Source organism: Lissotriton helveticus, chromosome 5_1, assembly GCF_964261635.1.
Source record: "Lissotriton helveticus chromosome 5_1, aLisHel1.1, whole genome shotgun sequence".
NCBI classification, from domain to species: Eukaryota; Metazoa; Chordata; class Amphibia; order Caudata; family Salamandridae; genus Lissotriton; species Lissotriton helveticus.
In genome coordinates this window covers 2085968947-2085987217 of record NC_136065.1, presented here as the reverse complement: position 1 = coordinate 2085987217, position 18271 = coordinate 2085968947, and the positions used below count along the sequence as shown (strand labels likewise).

At 44.6% G+C, this 18271-nt stretch overlaps 2 protein-coding genes across 3 annotated transcripts in view; one reads left to right on the top strand and one right to left on the bottom strand.

Annotated features, from left to right (window-relative positions):
- The window catches only part of RABEPK (Rab9 effector protein with kelch motifs), a 55829-nt gene extending 46428 nt beyond the window's left edge, over positions 1 to 9401 (bottom strand). The window contains exon 1 of one of the 2 annotated variants that reach the window (XM_078646062.1): positions 9178 to 9401. In XM_078646062.1, coding sequence (XP_078502188.1) covers positions 9178 to 9180 — 3 coding nt within the window. In that variant the 5' untranslated portion in view covers positions 9181 to 9401. The remainder of the gene's footprint in view (positions 1 to 9177) is intronic. The other variant, XM_078646063.1, reaches the window with a different exon arrangement.
- Positions 9402 to 9663: 262 nt separating this feature from the next.
- The window catches only part of PPP6C (protein phosphatase 6 catalytic subunit), a 135267-nt gene continuing 126659 nt past the window's right edge, over positions 9664 to 18271 (top strand). Inside the window, exon 1 of the mRNA XM_078646061.1 lies at positions 9664 to 9852. Coding sequence (XP_078502187.1) covers positions 9778 to 9852 — 75 coding nt within the window. The 5' untranslated portion in view covers positions 9664 to 9777. The remainder of the gene's footprint in view (positions 9853 to 18271) is intronic.

Below are 18271 nucleotides of genomic sequence, written 5' to 3'. Positions count from 1 at the left end.
TGTCACCATATATTGTATTTTTACTACTCACCCCTGCTCCCCTCTAGCACCGAAAAAAAACTTGATTGATCCTGACTTCGCCGCGCAGCGGATTCAGCGCTGCCGCGGAAGCTGAACAGGGATACTCTTGGCGCCATCACCGGCGCTCGTCGAGGCCACGCCCCTTATTGAGGCCACTCCCTCCCCTCCCTGTCCTCTATCTATAAATCATGTGGCGCTTCCGGACGCGCAGCGGACGAGCGCAGCAGGAGCGCCGTTTCAAGCCCGTCTGCGCCAAGGTAGCGCCTTGGGCCAGCTATGCTGCATATCTTGAGCCAATAGACCCCAGTACATTGCCCTCCGGCCCTCCCTACTCTAGAGAGGCGCTCTTACAACTGGGTAAGCTACATGCTGACAAAGGAACCCTTACCCTGTTACATGCGGCTTTCCCGCGAGAAGATTTTATGGGCAGTGATCTGTTAAAATGTGGGCTTTTGAAAGTTAGGTCCCTGCCCAGGCACAATATCGAGATCCAGCTACTTATTGAAACTCACGAACTGGACGTCCTTTTCATGACGGAGACATGGACTCGCCCTGATTGCCAGGTTGATCCAGGCTTTACTTGTCCCCCCGGGTACAAATTCCTACATACCCCTAGGGCCATTGGTAGAGGAGGGGGCGTGGGTGTGATTTTCACTGCTTCTTGTAATATTAAGACTCTTGTTCTCGATCCGACCGAAGGAACGGAACTTTTAGGATTATCAATTCAGACTCACTCCGGGACTATTGTTACCGGGATAGTCTGCTATCACCCACCGGGTGCGTTCAGCCTTCAGCATCAACAAGCGCTTATAGTCACTTTGACCAATATTGCCCTTTCGCATCACAAACTTATTATTCTGGGAGATTTTAATCTCTGGCAGAACGGCGTCCTTGACCCTGGCCTCCGTAACCTACTACACTCCTGCGAAAGCTTTGGACTCTCCCAGTTGGTTACTGGTGCAACCCATAGGGGCGGACACCTCTTAGATCTATTGGTCGCAGGCCCCCAGTTGGTAGCAATGGGGGAAATTCTACCCATGGACTGGACAGACCATTCACTCATCAAATTCTTTATACACTTAAATGGTAACCATTACAAGGCCCCTGGGATGATCCACAAAATTAAGTGCAGAGATTGGAAAGCTCTCACACGTCTGCATTCTTCAGGGGAAGTGTTTCAACTGGAGCAACTCTTTGATGAGGAAAAACAGATAGACGACAATTACTCCTCTCTGTGCTCAAGGATTACCACTATACTCGATGCCCATGCCCCTCTAAAAACTCGCTGCTGCAAGGGCCCCAACTCTGCGCCCTGGTTCAATGATAGTTTAAAAGTTCTGAAGCAGGGCTGCAAACATGCAGAGAGAATGTGGAGACGAGACTATACAGAAACTTTTAAGGAACTCTGGAAAAATAAAGTTCGGGAATACAAGAATTTGATTAAAAAATCAAAAACCGAATATTACTCCTCCATGATTTGTAACTCCTCCAATAGCTTCAGAAATTTCTTTAATATACTGAACAGTGTTACCAATCCGGATTGTGTAAAAAACACCATTGTCCCGTCTCAAGATCTTTGTGACAACCTTGCTGTTTTCTTTAAAGAAAAAATTTAACTTATTATTAAGGATTTAGAAGTCTCACCTGACTCTATCCCTCCCCCTGATCTGAGACCGAGACCCCCACCGAACCAGCTAGTGTTGCCTAACCTGGCTTCAAATGATCTTCTACTTGAGTTCCCATCTCTCACGTATGAAGTGTTTTGTAAACTAGCCAGAAAGATTTCCTCTTGGTCTCCCTTAGACCCTGTTCCACATAAAATATGGAAGGAATTTGAGAGGGAACTTTTTCCTTCCCTTCATGTAATCTGCAATCAATCCCTTGCGACTGGGACTGTTCCTGCTCAGTGGAAGCGGGCGTTAGTATCCCCTTTGTTAAAAAAGCCCTCTCTCGATCCGGACTGCTCTAAAAACTATCGTCCCATCTCCTTGCTGCCATTCCCAGCTAAAATTGTTGAAAGCTGGGTTAGTAACATCCTCTCTAACCATCTGGAACGTTATCTACTACTTGACGTCGATCAATTCGGCTTCCGGCCCGCCCATGGAACCGAGACCGCCCTAATCACCGCTATGGACGAGCTTCAGAGGCGTGCAGACAGAAGGCAGGCAGCGTTTTTGATCCTGCTTGATATGTCTGCCGCCTTTGATACTGTGAACCACGACATTTTATTGCAGCGGTTGCTTGAGGCTGGAGTAAGAGGATCGGCTGTACAATGGTTCCATTCATTTCTGCAGGACAGGCAGCAGGCGGTGTCTATTCCCCCTTTTCAGTCGGCTTTCACTTTGATCTCGCATGGGGTCCCCCAGGGCTCTGCAATTAGCCCTATTCTTTTTAACCTGTACCTCAGACCGCTGATCACGTTAATTAAAAGTTTTAATATTAAAATTGTCAACTACGCCGACGACATGCAAATGATCCTCTCCCTGGAGGGAGAAGACTCCACTTCAGCTGAGGTCTTCCACAATTGTCTGCGTGACACCGCCCGTTGGCTAAAGGACAACTCCCTCCAGTTCAACGCAGGAAAAACAGAGGTACTTTTTAGCGCTGGTACTAAGATTCCACGGGCATTTCCAGATAACTTCTGGCCCCCTGAAATTGGGAACATACTTCAGCCGGTGGAAACAATTCGTAACCTTGGGGTTATGCTGAATCAGAGACTCAGTATGGAGACGCACATCCAAAAGACAACTGCTTGTTGCTTTGCCATCCTCTGCTCCCTAAGGAAGGTACTGCCTCTCCTTCCCACTCATGCACGTGCCCAGGTGGTAAGATGGACCATCCTTAGTCGACTTGACTATTGCAATGCCCTTCTGTTAGGATCCCCTGGGTTTCTGCTGGATAGGCTCCAGAGAGTCCAATCAGCAGCTGCTAAACTGGCCTTAGGGCTCCCTAGAAGAGCAAACGGATCGTCCTTACTGAGCAAACTCCACTGGTTACCGGTGAGTCAGAGAGTACAATTCAAAGCCCTATGTATAGCGTTCAGGGCGCTTCGTGGAATTGGTCCTGCCTCCCTCCAATCCAAATTTGCTTGGTACACTCCAGCCAGGCAGCTCCGCTCCTCTGAAGCCAAGCTGGTAGTGGTCCCCAGATTCAAGAAGGTCAGATCCGGAGGCAGATCCTTCGAGGTGGCAGCTGCCAAGCATTGGAATACGCTTCCAGCCGAAATTAGACACATCTCTGAACTTCTCCCCTTTAGGAGAAGGATTAAAACTTGGCTCTTCCCCAAGACAACTGTCTGACAACTCCCGCCCCTGCCGTTTTCACTTTCCTGCCCCATTGGATCCAGTCAGCGCCAGGATGCCTGCAATGGTGACAGTTGTGCTTAATAAATGCTTTAAATAAATAAATAAATAATTACCCCTCAAGCACCATTTTGCTGTTCCCCATGCTATTGCATATTGATCCCATTAAGGATGCAGAGATCAATTTACCTTCACATAGACCCTAATGTAGCAAATGAATTGTAATATGTCAAGGCCCTTCAATTAGAATTACCTTGGCCCTGTATATCAGGTAAATAACCCACACAGCAGGGAATATAGACATATTTTCTCACAAATCTCTTCACATGTTTAGTTCATAATCAAACATCAGTACAGAAACATCTTCTGAAACTGCTAGAGGGTATCTGTTGGGTAATTTGTTTATGTAAACTTTATTGCCTGTTTTCTATTAAGTCACAAACAACCAAGAATGGGAAAAATCTTTATTTAAACAAACTCTGTAACTAGAAAATGTGCAATTATTATAAAGTGATATAGACCACAGCACTACCATCTGAAATTAAGAATCTATGTCTTTAAATCAGTGTAGATGTAGGAAATATTATTTGACCCCCAGGGCTTCCAAACAAGATAAATAGCAGGTCATGAGGAATAACTGTGATGGCCCATATTGTTAGGTCAGCCTCCCAAAAAGACTCGATGCATGGATATGACCACCACATATGTAAGAATGTGCCTCTATCGCCACAGCCTTTCCAGAACACAACAGAGCGACTGAACATCTTGTGCAGTGGTACAGAGATGAGGTACCATCGTGACAGCGATGTGTAGGCATTTTCTTTATAACACAAGCAAATGGAGGATTTGGAAGCTCTCAACCATGTAGCTTTCCATGACTCTTCCAAGATCCCTATCCCAGCTCTCTTTCCCAGTGGATCACATAAGCATCTTTTTTAGGAGGAGTGAGAACTGGATTGTAGCTGTAAAGCCAGGAGATGTCCTTGCATCTGATATTGTTAGTGAACAAGGACTCATTCTGTCCTTCTTTCCTCTGGAATACCCTCTGAGTGTGGTCACCCCTGCTCAATGTAAGGTTTGTGTAAGCCTATATGTGTCTTCTCAACTAGTCAGAGCAAAGTTCTCAACCAGCTCCTCTCCTGGTCTCAGATCCTCACCCCTGTAGACTCCTTCAGGCAGGGTAGCCGGCCTCAGTTCCACAGGAGGAATCCTGGATCCAACCCCCTGGATTATTTGGTAAAGGGGTGAGCAATTATGAGTTTAGGCACATGGAATGGGAGAGAACTGTGCAGACCTAGCTTTACTGGGTGGATTTATTCCTGGTATCTCTTTTTTTTGGGTATTATTGATCACATTTATATCTGCACTCTGCAGGCTGAAAACATAAGCGAGGGGGCCACTATTGAGCAAGGGAAAGGAGGGGTGTGGCGAGGAGAGTGAAGGAAGGCTGGGGAGATTGCAGTCTGGTCCCCGTGTAGCATGGCTGAGGGAGGGGCGGGGCAGTAAAACGGGTCCAGGCTGCAATGCAGCACGTACCAAAAACAATGTTACTGTCCACATATTCCAGGCAGTAAAGCTGGGTCCATTGTTCTCCTGCCTGGTAAATTAGGGTGCAAGAACAACGGCCCAATCATGATTGAGCAGAGTGGAATTCCATACCGGATTTCAGTCTCGCTCAACTCATAATCGGAGTGTGTATAGATTTACAGAAAGGTAGCAGAAACTTGCTGGAAACCAAACCCTGATGTAACATGAGCCTTGGCATAATCAGAGAAGCAATTAGCAGAGCATTATATAAGTGGAATGCAGCTATAAGTTGTCATTTCTATGCATGGCAGAAAAAGGGATAAGTCGATTTTTTTTACAGGACAAGCAGATTTTGGAAGCAACCCGACCCTTGATGCAGATGTTTTTTTCCCACACACCTGAAAGTATAAGATATTATACTACTGAAATGACATACAACACACAAGAGCATAAGGGTAGTGAAAATATTACAGAATAAGAAATATAATGATGCATGGAGGATTGGGGAGAGAGTCAACAGAATTTACAATTAGAAGAAATTGCTGCTAATGACTGCCTGTTGTTCATTTAGTGTTTTGTATCACCCATGCAATTTTCTTACAGGCATATACGATACTTGCTGCTCCAGGAGAACATTCCTCCTTTGCTCTTTAGCAACCCCTGAAGAACTGAAATAGTTTAGTGCCCCATTCAGAACTATCAGTAAAATACAGATCTTAGACAATCATGCTGTTAAATGCACTTGATGGCCCCATTCTGCCTAACGTTTTTGGGGTGGGGGTAAGAGAAGGAATCCACTGTAGAAGATAGCTTGTTTGCCACCCGCGTTCACTAGCTGCAATAAGAGACACTAGAGATGAGAGTGAAAACACACGGGAGGGATATGGGGGGAATTTTATAATGGTAAATAAAGAAACAGGATAAACAAAGAAACAATGGAGGGAGTAGTAAAAATGGCAAATGAAACATTAGAGAAGGAAAGATTGAGGATGGCAAGAGAGAGAGAGAGCCTGGAGAAGGAAAGAGAGAAAGAACTGTGAGAACAACTAGACACGAGACCAAAAAGAAGAAAGACAGACTCCAGAAAAACTGAAGGAAAAAGAGATGAATTGAGATGCCAAGAGTGAGCAAGCGAAACAAAGAAAGCTGGGAGAAACATTAGTAGGGGAAAGAAAGAGATACCAGAGATCTGTAGACACTATAAAGAAGGGAAGTAAAGGGGAAAAGACACTTGACATAGGAAAAGAAGAAAAAGAGTCATATTGTTGTTGGTATGGTACCAGAATATGGTTACCTAAATATCGCCTGACAAATATATAATGTTCAAAATATTGTTAACAAAAACATCACCCGTTGGAGTTAATTAACAAAAACTCTATAAACAATAGAGCAATGTTTTGTAAACAATATGTGAACCACAAAGATATTTTGTTACCAGTAGTCTGATATACAACCCCAGAGTGAATAGAAGGGCTAAACAGGAGTACCTAAGACACAGCAGAAAGAGCAGGAGAATAAGCAGAAACTGGAGAGGTAGAAAAGAAAAACAAAAATGTTTATATTGAGGAGGAGAAAAAAAAGGCAGCGGGGAGAGGTAGTGGTGAAATATGGGGGAGAGGAAGTTAAAGGGAGAAGAAATTAAGAAAGAGTGGGACTCTTGAGTAAGAAAAGAAATGTGACACTGTCAGAGAGTCATAGTAAAAATAAATCAGAACAGAAGATGATGAAGAGAATGGACGAAGGAGAACTAAGTGGATAGAGATAGAGAAGATGGATTGGTGAGGATAAGGAGGGAGACAGAGGGATAGCAGGGAACCAGGAAAAAAGATAGCACATGGGAGACATTTATCTTAGCCTTTCTTGGGTCTAGAATTTTTTGGTTCTGATCTAGCTGTACTCATTGAGAAATCTGCTGATGAGCTTAAGATCTCGTAATGTTTTAGGAGAAACCCAGCTTGACCCAAAGGTATCGCAGTGCATGAGCGCCAGTTACATTATATTAGCACACATTAATTTTTTTTTTCAACATTAAATTGGAAAGCAACCTCAAAGGCAAAACCAGTGCCAGGCTGCAAATCTTCCTGGTCAGGGGAGAAAGAAAGGTATGAGGCACAACCAGGCAAAGACTTTCATTCCCTAATCTGAAGTTCATGTTGCTAGCACAACCAACCCCTTAAGGAACTCATCCTGTTTCTACAAAGCACAGTTTTTTTGATGCTCATAGGAGACGGCACTCGTCCGACCTACCATTCCGGAGTGACCTTATAATCAAAGCTACCTACCAGCATCAAATGTTGCAGAGCCTTGACCCGAGATCAGTAATGACAGCTGGCACATAAGGTACAATTGGCTTGAAGGACAGTTCAGGCCCCATATTTGCGGCCTGCCTGAGGTATGTCTGGCTATCAGTGACCCCTACTTTTTGCAAAGAAAAATAACAGGCATTTGAAACAGTTCAAAGCCTCAATACTATACTGAGTCACACTGTATTATTTGTGTTTTTTAAACATAGTGCTCCTGCCAAGATGGCTTGCTTTAAAACTCATTTATGAGAATTTTAGACAACTCAAAAACACTTGGAGCTGAGGGTTTATATTTCAAGGGGAAAAATATGAATTCAGAAGTGTTTGCCCCATTTTTACCTGCATTGGCTTAAAAATACCAGGCGAAACACGGGTGCAATATTGGCCTCGTCTTAACCCTAATGATGGATGAGTGATGTACATCTTTCTGAGTAACCACTTAAAGGTTTGTCTAGCATACCATCCTCACTGCAGAATAAGGGTCTGATCAGTTCTCCCAAAAAGCGATCAGGCAGCATTCAATGTGTCAAGGCTCTTTCTAGAAATTACTACAGTAATATCACTGTAGAAAGGCAAAATCAGTTAGGGACCCTCCATTTCAGGGGTTTTACAGCAGTTTCTAAGTCTTCTGTATGGTTTTCCACTGCTCAAGAGGTGGCAATGTGTGATATTTATCTCTTTAAATAAACCTTATTCCTTGGTTTCACTTGTGAGAAAGAGTCCAACAAAATATCACACACTTGGCACTACAATGTCACTCATAAACGCACAAATTCTTGGAAATGTCACACATAAGCAATCTGGAAACTTAGCAACTATGCAAAGGCCATTCAGGATGTCCTTGTGTTTGGAAGATGTATCTAGGTAGATAATAATCTATGTGATGATACAGATGATGCGAGTTGAGTATGAGATCTCCTTTGGGTATGTAGAAAAGACAGTGATCCAGAATGTGCAGTACTGAAAATGCATTGTGTGCTTATTGGGTGGAAACTGTTGGCTACTCACCCAAATATTGCCCTTGTTCTGCTAATTTCCCAAAGCCTTCGTGTTTCCCAGACAGTTGCCCAAAATGTGAGAATGGGATAAGAGGTTCCTCAAATTGTGCGTAGTATGTGCAATATCTTTACAGATTTGAATTATTACAACTGATAAGACAATTATTTTGCAATAACGGAGGGACCAACCAACCACGCACGCAACCTAGGAGTCATCTTCGACTCTAAGCTCAGCATGACCAACCAAGTCAACACAGTCTCCTCCTCCTGCTTCCACACCCTCCGTCTGCTCCGCAAGATCTACAGATGGATCCCGGCGGACACACGAAAAACCGTCACCCACGCCCTCGTCAGCAGCCGACTCGACTACGGAAAAGCCCTCTATGCCGGAGCCCCGTCCAAACTCATCAACAGAATCCAAAGAATCCAGAACGCCTCCGCACGCCTGATCCTAGACGTCCCACGCCTGGACCACATCACCCCGCACCTGAGAGACCAGCACTGGCTCCCCGTCGACAAAAGAATCACATTCAAACTCATGATCCACGCACACAAAGCACTCCACAAGACCGGCCCAGCCTATCTCAACAACAGACTCTCCTTCTACGCACCCAACAGGAAACTCCGCTCCGCCGACCTGTCCCTGGCCGCCGTCCCGCGCATCCACAGAACCACTTCCGGGTGCAGATCCTTCTCCCACCGCGCCGCCAGGACCTGGAACGCCGTCCCCCTCCACCTACGACAGACCGCAGACCTCCCGGCCTTCAGAAGACTGCTCAAGACCTGGCTCTTCGACCACTAGCTGCTGCTCCACCCCTACCCCCCCAGCGCCTTGAAACCCTTGCGGGTAAGTAGTGCGTTTTACAAATTCCATGATTGATTGTTTGAACAATAAAAGAGTTTATCATCTTCACGGCTCATAGGATCACATAAAACATGCAAATGTCACACATATGCAAACATGAAGAATGGAACTATCTCCTATAAGCAAACTGAGAAGTTGGCAGCTGGTAAAAACCCACTCACCATGAAGTCTTGTCAATAAGAGCCTCTTCTGCCTCTTTTTCGGCGTGGGCATCAACAATCCTATCTTCTGCCAAACAACGACTGGAACCCTTCAACTGATCTTTATTATATGATTTATTGTGCAAACACAATGAGTATGTAATTTGAGTAAAGGTCGCTGACTAACTCCCGTTGTCACTCGGTGAAGCTCTGTACTAACATGCCGTTGCTACAGGGACACCACTGATAACCAAACACAGAAAACGGACAACCACATCTACGACCGCGGACAGTGACGACGGACTATCAAGAAAACAAGTGTCAAAAGGGAGTGTTAGGCGAGGAAAAACACAAATTCGCAGGATAGCTGGAAAGGTAGAACCAGTAGACAGAATTTCTAACATAAAAATTAACGTTCACGCTTCAGCCTATCCTTTTTTTCAAAAGAGATCCAAGTCCCCTTTCTTTCTCCATCGCGCTGTCTTTCCTCTATGTTCATGCCCTTACCAGCTCTGGTAATTGAGCAGTTGACAGCCGGTGACCCGGTTCTGCCTGTAGCCGTCAAAGGAAGTGACGCCTGGCCGCTTCCGGCTTCGGCCTGCAACAGTCTGTTTTCATAAGATGGCGCCCCTAGACCTGGATAAATATGTGGAGATTGCGCGGCAGTGCAAGTACCTGCCCGAGAACGACCTGAAGGTGAGGTGCCCGGGAGTTCCCGTGGAGGCGTGGGTTCGTGGCGGCAGGGATTGAGCGGGTGGAGCTGGGGTTAGGAGAGACACCCCAATAGGGAATGATTTGGTGGCAGGAAAGGGACGAGTGTCTGCATGAATGACGGGCTGGTTATGGGTGCTTGAGGGTCCCTACAGCATCAATGGATCGGGGTTCTTCCTTTGGTATAGAATAGATCATGTGAATAGGTGGGTGTAGACGGCAGGGCATCTATGTTGCCCTGGGAGAGGACTGTATGGTGGTGAGAAGAATATCCCGGTGTCATGTTCATATTTACCCCCTCAAGTGGCTGGCCAGGTAGCTCTCCCTGCTCACTAGTCACTTGGTATATGAGGAGCAGGGTCACAGTCTTCTTGAGCGGCAATCAATGAAAGGGGATTGCCCAGCCGCTCCGGTCTCCAAGAACAGAGTAGTCTGCGGTCACTGCTGATCTCACCTGGGATAGTAAGGGCTATCATATGAATGAGGGTACTAGAGCTGATCTGTTACAAGTAGATTGGCAGTTGTCTGCAGAGTATTGTAAGGAGTTTGAAACGTCTCAGTGAATGTTCTCGGCTGAGTGTTATCTCCCTATTTTGGGCAGAAAAGGACAGGGTTTTAAGTGGGATGTAAAAAGTGGATTCTGTAAAAGGGGTGTAATCAGAGGCGTGGTCTATGCAATTTAGTGTGGGTGTATGTTCTAGGCTGATGTATAATTGGCTCCTTTCAAATTGTGCTTTTGAAGTTGTACACAAAAGTAGTCCCATTTGGTTTAAAAATTGGTGTTTGTCTAAAAACATGTCAAGTACAACCCTGTGCTTCCCGGAGAGGATGTGGCACAAGAGCTGCCGAATCGGGAACCAGTTCTAGTCCTGGCGTCAGCACAACATCCTGTAATTTTTGGCAAACCACTTAATCTAACCGTATCTTTAAAAGAAAGAAAGTGTACTTGAATAATGTAACTGGTGCTCATGTAAAGCGCTCGGGTCGCGTTCGTGATATATAACACTACAAAAAAAGAAACAATAGATGACACCTGACCAGTATTTTGAATCTCTTTTTAGCTTTCTTTTATTGCTTTCAGACCTATCACAGTGTAACAAACATTCACCTAAAACAAACCAGGCCTATTAGCTTTGCCAGTGCTTGTTGACAGCATCAGCTAAATTAGTAACAATAATTTTGTTGTGAATAATTAGAATTGAAAATGTTTAACTTTGAAAATGAGACTGTGAACTGAACATTACTAACATCTGTGAGAAAGTCTGTCACTCCCGTTCTTCACTTTCCACCACTTTTCTCTGCAGTCTCTGTTTAACATCTAAAGCCCCTCTTCCCCCATATGTGAGTGAATCCTCATGTGCATATCTCGCACCTCCTCTCTTACCTCGTCAGCAAGCTCGTTTCGATGTTCCCAGCATGTGCTTCCTTGCATCTCCTTCACTACACACAGTACACCCACTCATCTCTAAGTACAGGTTTTTCTTTTACTTACTTCCTGTTAATATTTCAACAGCTGAGTATCGCTTTCACAAACTTTAACATATAATCGCAGTTAAAACTGTTACTCTTGACTTTTGCTCTGTGCAGTCTGCAGAGAGGCCGACCATTGGATGAACATGTATGACCTCCAGCAGGCACTGTGAGAAGCTACTAGCGTTTACCTTACCGTTTTTTACATTCATTGTTCAGAAATCGCCAGTGTTTTTGCCTGTAAAGTTAAGGACCTGAAAACTAGGAATAACGATAGTGACCCATTTCCGCGTTCATTTTTAAATACTGCTGGATTGTAGATCTGGATGTACCTTCCCCTCTTAAAGCCCAGAGAAGCAACATCTATACAGTTAATCCTCCCAAAGAAGAGGTTAGTCACCGTTGCCCAGTTTACGTTTATGGTTATGGTTACCACCAACAGGGCCAGCCCTATTACCTGAACCAGAGGCGAGGTAAAGACTAGAATCCCAACAATGGTTCAAGTAGTATATTCCATTTAACGTAAATTACGGAAAATATAGAATATAGATCACATAGAACAAAACAAAAAAGGAATAAATATGTACAGTATAAAACCCTTAACAAGGGATACCCCTACACAACAAGATCCACCCTTAGATAATTCTATAGAAATTACTTTACTCATAGGTCATTACCTACAGTGGTTGGAAGCACATAGTGTTTCTTTAAATACCCCTCACACACCAAAAGAGCCCTTGGTGTCGTGCTTCGTCAGAGGGGTCTTCCGACCTACGGGTACGTGGTAGCACTGATATTCTGAACTATGTGTGGAGTAGGAATGATTTAGTGGAAGGGTGAGGGGAGAGTGAAGAGTGAGTTAAAAAATACCCAGCTCCTGCGGACTAGAAAATTGTAATATTCCTTAGAGCCGGTATTATTAAAAACGTGGGTCGGAGGTATACTGCTTTAATGAGCGATCCCTCCTCTGTGTGTCAACATGTTTAGAAGCGTAAAGCCTCTTCTTCAGGACATAATAAAAAAAATTAAAAAAAAATACAAATCCCTTCTGTTCTCGCTTAACTCTCTTGACCATGTTGATTAAGTTATGAAAGGGATATATGTTCAGGTATTATATACTATGTGAACAAATAGCAGATTAGTCGTTATATGGAATATATTACTTGAACCCTTGTTAAGATTCCAGCTTATGTTTATGGCCAAGAAAAAGGTTTTCCAGTGAATTTACATGATAAAGATTTTGTTGCAGCAATGTCACACACATGGGATGCTGTACATGTAATAGAATTATGCATGAGATCTTAGTGATGGCATTGCCGAAGCGCAATCGAGGGAGTACTTGACAGGTTTGAGTGTTACATTGCACAGTTAAAATAAAATATTTGTTCAGAAATATAAAATGTTTTGATGATGTGTCGAAGCATCGATTTTAAAACCCAGGTCTTGAGATTTCAAGGTCAGCAGTTCAGAAACTAGATTTCCATAAAATAATCTGGGGGGAAAAACTCATTGTTTTGAAGCAATGGATTCTAGAGGTGGGGGCTGTGGGGTGAAGTCACTGAAGAGATGACAAAGGGTACAAACTACACGTCTAATGAGCACCTAGTAGATACTGGTAGATAACTACTGTGAATTAATGATGTAAAAACATTGTAATTAGTACCTTTATCCCACTACACTTAAAAAAAAATCCCTCACACGTCTCACCTGTGTTAGAGAGGGTGTGGAATGCTAGACTATTTTAGACATATCTGGTGGGAATGCCCGACCATTCGCCATTTTTGGTCCGAAATTCTAGCCCAACTGAAAGAGATTTTGGGGTATCCGGTCCCTAGCGACCCAGGCTTTGCACTGCTAGGGTTGAGAGATGACTCTCTAAAACACCAAACGATTGGGTATAGGTTGGTGATATGGCTCTGTTTAGGTGCTGCGAAGATGGCGGTGGATGCCGCATGGAAACCTAAAGACTCAGTGGAATGTAAGGTTGTCGCAAGCAGTCACGATTTAGCGCATGGCGGACATTTTATCAGACACCTATAAACATTTTGAGTATGTCTGGGGTCCCTTGGTAAACTACCTTTCTACAGGTGTGCCTGTCCTACCAGAACAAGGGCTCTACATCTCTTTCAGTTTTAAACAGGTAGCATCCCTGTTGGCCGTGGGGGGGCAGGGGTTTCAGCCCTCACTGTCCTCGTACTCCTTGTATGTTCCATTAGGAGGAGGTAAAGAGCCTTTCTGTATTATTAAAGATGTCCTTATGTACCATTAGTTAGTGGGTTATCGTTTTGGGGAGGGTATACGGGCTAAATGGGTTATATCTGTTTGTTCACAGTGCGGGCGATTGCATGATGCTGGGAACTGGTCAGTTCCACTCAGTGTAAAAGCTGTCTTCCTAAATGGCTGTCTGGTCCTGTGAAGGAATTGTACTACATGTTTTATTGTACTGTATGCCTGCTTGGAAAATAATCAAGACCGTTCTGACAAAAAAAAACACATTTGGCTTGCAGAGTAAATCCACCTGGAGTGTATGGAACAAAATCAGAAATTTAAGAGCACATAGGAGACCGATTTCCAATGGTCAAACAAACGCAATCACTTAAGATTGTCAGTGTAAAGCCGTTGTACATGAGCTAATTTGTTTGCCAACCTTTCAGATTAACAAAATATCTAATATATCCAAAAATATATTAGCTTTGCATTCTATAATGTACTTTTGACTCTGCTTATCAGTGTTTGTGTTGCCTGGTTTGTAAAATTATAATACAAACCCCAATTTGAATTGCAGTGTTAAGTAAAAAGTATTTATTTTAATTGATTAATATTGACCACTTCGAATCACAGCTTCACCCTGAGCTAAGATGATGTTTAGATCATAGCCATAAATGTACAGAATTATCGTTTACGCTGGGGTTGAAAGTCTAGGTCCTCCACTCTTCTGTGGTTGGGTAAGGTAGGCCATTTTTCTGCCCTATTGTATGTCCCACTGATGTGAAAAGCAGGTCTTTTTATCATCTAGAATTTTTAATTTGGCCAGAAAGAGTAGCATGTATCAAAGGCTGAGTTTATGTATGTCACAGAAAGAGCTTTTCTATTGCTGTACAACTGTAGTGTAGTTGGGGGGAAGATAAGTCCCTTGCTACAAAAGGACCGACCTGTTTTTGTGTGTGTAAGAAGTCATGATCTCTGTATTTAACCAGGCCAGCCACTACCAGCAGAAGGGTGCCACTGGTGCCAGAGACATGGTAGCAACTCTGTGTGCTCGTTCTACCAATGTTTCTGAAATAATTTTAACTGCTTTCTCACCACATTCTCAGGCAGTCCCATTAGTTTCACATTTGGTTTCTTTATATCAATTTTCATCTTCCTGTCTGCTATTCAGAAATCAAATCCCCTTCGTCATTTATCAAATATTTTCCCATAAAATCTCATCTATGGCCACAACTTTTTCAATACACATTAATTTACCATCACCCTTTCAACCAGCTTGCTTTGGTCTGTGCCGAATAGCCCCAAATACAAAGCCACTGACTTCATCTTATATTCCAGTGCACGCTTAATGTGTTTGATTGTGTTTAATATAATGCCCAGTTTGTACTCTCAAGTTTGAGCAACCTTCGTTTCCAGTGTTGCTGATTGTGATTTCAAATTATGTCTGTGCGGTTCAACTGCACATTTAGGGATCGAGAGAGGTGTAGGGTGCCTATTTGCGCAGCACTGGGGAGTTCTACCTGGCTCCGCATATTTCTTTTAGCCCTCGTCCGCTCGATGTCAGGGGCCTCTGAAGCATGGAAAGTTAATTTCGAACCAGCTGCTAGCCCCCACATGCTTCCTTTTTAGGTCGAGCTGGAGAAAGCAATGAGAAGCATTGCGTCCAGCAAAGTATCTATTGTTGTCCGCTTTCGGGAATCTGAGACAGGGGATGTGCACGCGGCGATTTCACTTCGTGGGCGCGCTCGCCCAGGCCGGCGCCGTGCACATCTCTTGTATCAGATTCACAGCAAGACAGGCTTTCGCCGCTCTCAATCGTGCGCACACATAGCCACACTTAAGCATGCGCGCACACACACACACACACATACACCCACGCAGACACAATGAATCAGGGCGCATGCACACAGAACCACATATACACACGCACAGCTAACAGACACACATTCACACATATACATACATACACATGCACAGCTACACACGCGCGCACATACACAGCTATGCCCACTCCTCCCCTCTTACCTCACCGGGCTCTTGTCACTGCGCTTCTCTGCCAGCACGACAAGGGGCTCTCCCCTTAGGCATGGGAGCCCCGCAGTGCTTTCCGATGTTCTTCACCCGGGCCCCCTCCTGGGACCCGGGACTTCAGCTGCCGGACCTGGGAGGGCGGGGGCTGCCCGCGCATGCGCGGCATTTGTAACCGGGGCTCTTAAGAACGAAAGTTAGAAATGCCGCGCATGCGGGGGCAGCCCCCGCCCTCCCAGGTCTCCTTACAGCCCGGATACAGAGCTTGTTGCTTTTGCCTTCACTATTTGAAATTCTTCATTTCGATGTGGACAAAATAAAAGTGGACTCGAGAGAGGGGATTTTTAAAAACAATGCCATTTGCATAATTTGTAAAGCGGGGAGACAACGAGGATGATAAGTCAGTGGTAAGGCTATGGCAATATACTAATGTCGCAAGTTCGGAGACGTATGATTTGCTTTCATAATAACAAACCTCGATTTATTTAGCACTTCCTTTAAATCTTTCCATTTAAGATAAGTCGTTAGCAAACACCCTCAAACTCCCAAATGTCCAACATAGTGCCCCAGTAGAGCTAGTGCACTAGCCACCAGTCTGTACCTGTACTACCACAAACATTCCGGCCCACATCCTGGCATTTGCTTTCTTTTCTGGGGGCACTGCCGGTTCGAAGGCTGATGCATGGTACTTCCTAATTGCAGAAATTAGTCCGACCTTCCAACAGTCCAGTTAAAAGGTGGATACAGCCAACAATGTTTGTATTTTTTTTTTTTTAGATAGGTGGGGTGGGGTCTCTTTAGTGGTGCTAGAGTGTTTTTCTTCCCCTCCATAAATTTGTGCAAACCCAGGAGCACATTTTGGAAAAGGGGGGTGGTGATGGACAGAGTTTCTGAATGATGCAGAATACTCTTACCAAGTCAATAGATCATGGTTTTAATCCATCACCGTTTTTTAGCTCACTGCACCATCCCAGCTCAGAACCTGGCTATATGCAAATTAGTCTGTTCCTGTCCCAGTGCATGATGGGAACAGGGCAAACCAAACTACCAAGCCAATTCTTATACTGGGAAGGAAATAAGCTTCTGGGGACCGGTTTCTAGCATCACAGCCTTCTTCGGCCCGGCTTGCTTGAATCCTGATGGTGCATCAGCCCTGTTCCCATCATGCACTGGGACAGGAACAGACTAATTTGCATATAGCCAGGTTCTGAGCTGGGATGGTGCAGTGAGCTAAAAAACGGTGATGGATTAAAACCATGATCTATTGACTTGGTAAGAGTATTCTGCATCATTCAGAAACTCTGTCCATCACCACCCCCCTTTTCCAAAATCGGTTTTATCCACACTATGTGTGGGAGGGTATACTCAGACGTGAGTCCCTTGCTCATTGCACCATCAGGATTCAAGCAAGCCGGGCCGAAGAAGGCTGTGATGCCAGAAACCGGTCCCCGGAAGCTTGTTTCCTTCCCAGTATAAGAATTGGCTTGGTAGTTTGGTTTGCCCTGTTCCCATCATGCACTGGGACAGGAACAGACTAATTTGCATATAGCCAGGTTCTGAGCTGGGATTGTGCAGTGAGCTAAAAAACGGTGATGGATTAAAAACATGATCTATTGACTTGGTAAGAGTATTCTGCATCATTCAGAAACTCTGTCCATCACCACCCCCCTTTTCCAAAATCGGTTTTATCCACACTATGTGTGGGAGGGTATACTCAGACGTGAGTCCCTTTCTCATTGCACCATCAGGATTCAAGCAAGCCGGGCCGAAGAAGGCTGTGATGCCAGAAACCGGTCTCGGGAAGCTTGTTTCCTTCCCAGTATAAGAATTGGCTTGGTAGTTTGGTTTGCCCTGTTCCCATCATGCACTGGGACAGGAACAGACTAATTTGCATACAGCCAGGTTCTGAGCTGGGATGGTGCAGTGAGCTAAAAAATGGTGATGGATTAAAACCATGATCTATTGACTTGGTAAGAGTATTCTGCATCATTCAGAAACTCTGTCCATCACCACCCCCCTTTTCCAAAATCGTTTTTATCCACACTATGTGTGGGAGGGTATACTCAGACGTGAGTCCCTTGCTCATTGCACCATCAGGATTCAAGCAAGCCGGGCCGAAGAAGGCTGTGATGCCAGAAACCGGTCCCCGGAAGCTTCTTTCCTTCCCAGTATAAGAATTGGCTTGGTAGTTTGGTTTGCCCTGTTCCCATCATGCACTGGGACAGGAACAGACTAATTTGCATATAGCCAGGTTCTGAGCTGGGATGGTGCAGTGAGCTAAAAAACGGTGATGGATTAAAACCATGATCTATTGACTTGGTAAGAGTATTCTGCATCATTCAGAAACTCTGTCCATCACCACCCCCCTTTTCCAAAATCGGTTTTATCCACACTATGTGTGGGAGGGTATACTCAGACGTGAGTCCCTTGCTCATTGCACCATCAGGATTCAAGCAAGCCGGGCCGAAGAAGGCTGTGATGCCAGAAACCGGTCCCCGGAAGCTTGTTTCCTTCCCAGTATAAGAATTGGCTTGGTAGTTTGGTTTGCCCTGTTCCCATCATGCACTGGGACAGGAACAGACTAATTTGCATATAGCCAGGTTCTGAGCTGGGATGGTGCAGTGAGCTAAAAACGGTGATGGATTAAAACCATGATCTATTGACTTGGTAAGAGTATTCTGCATCATTCAGAAACTCT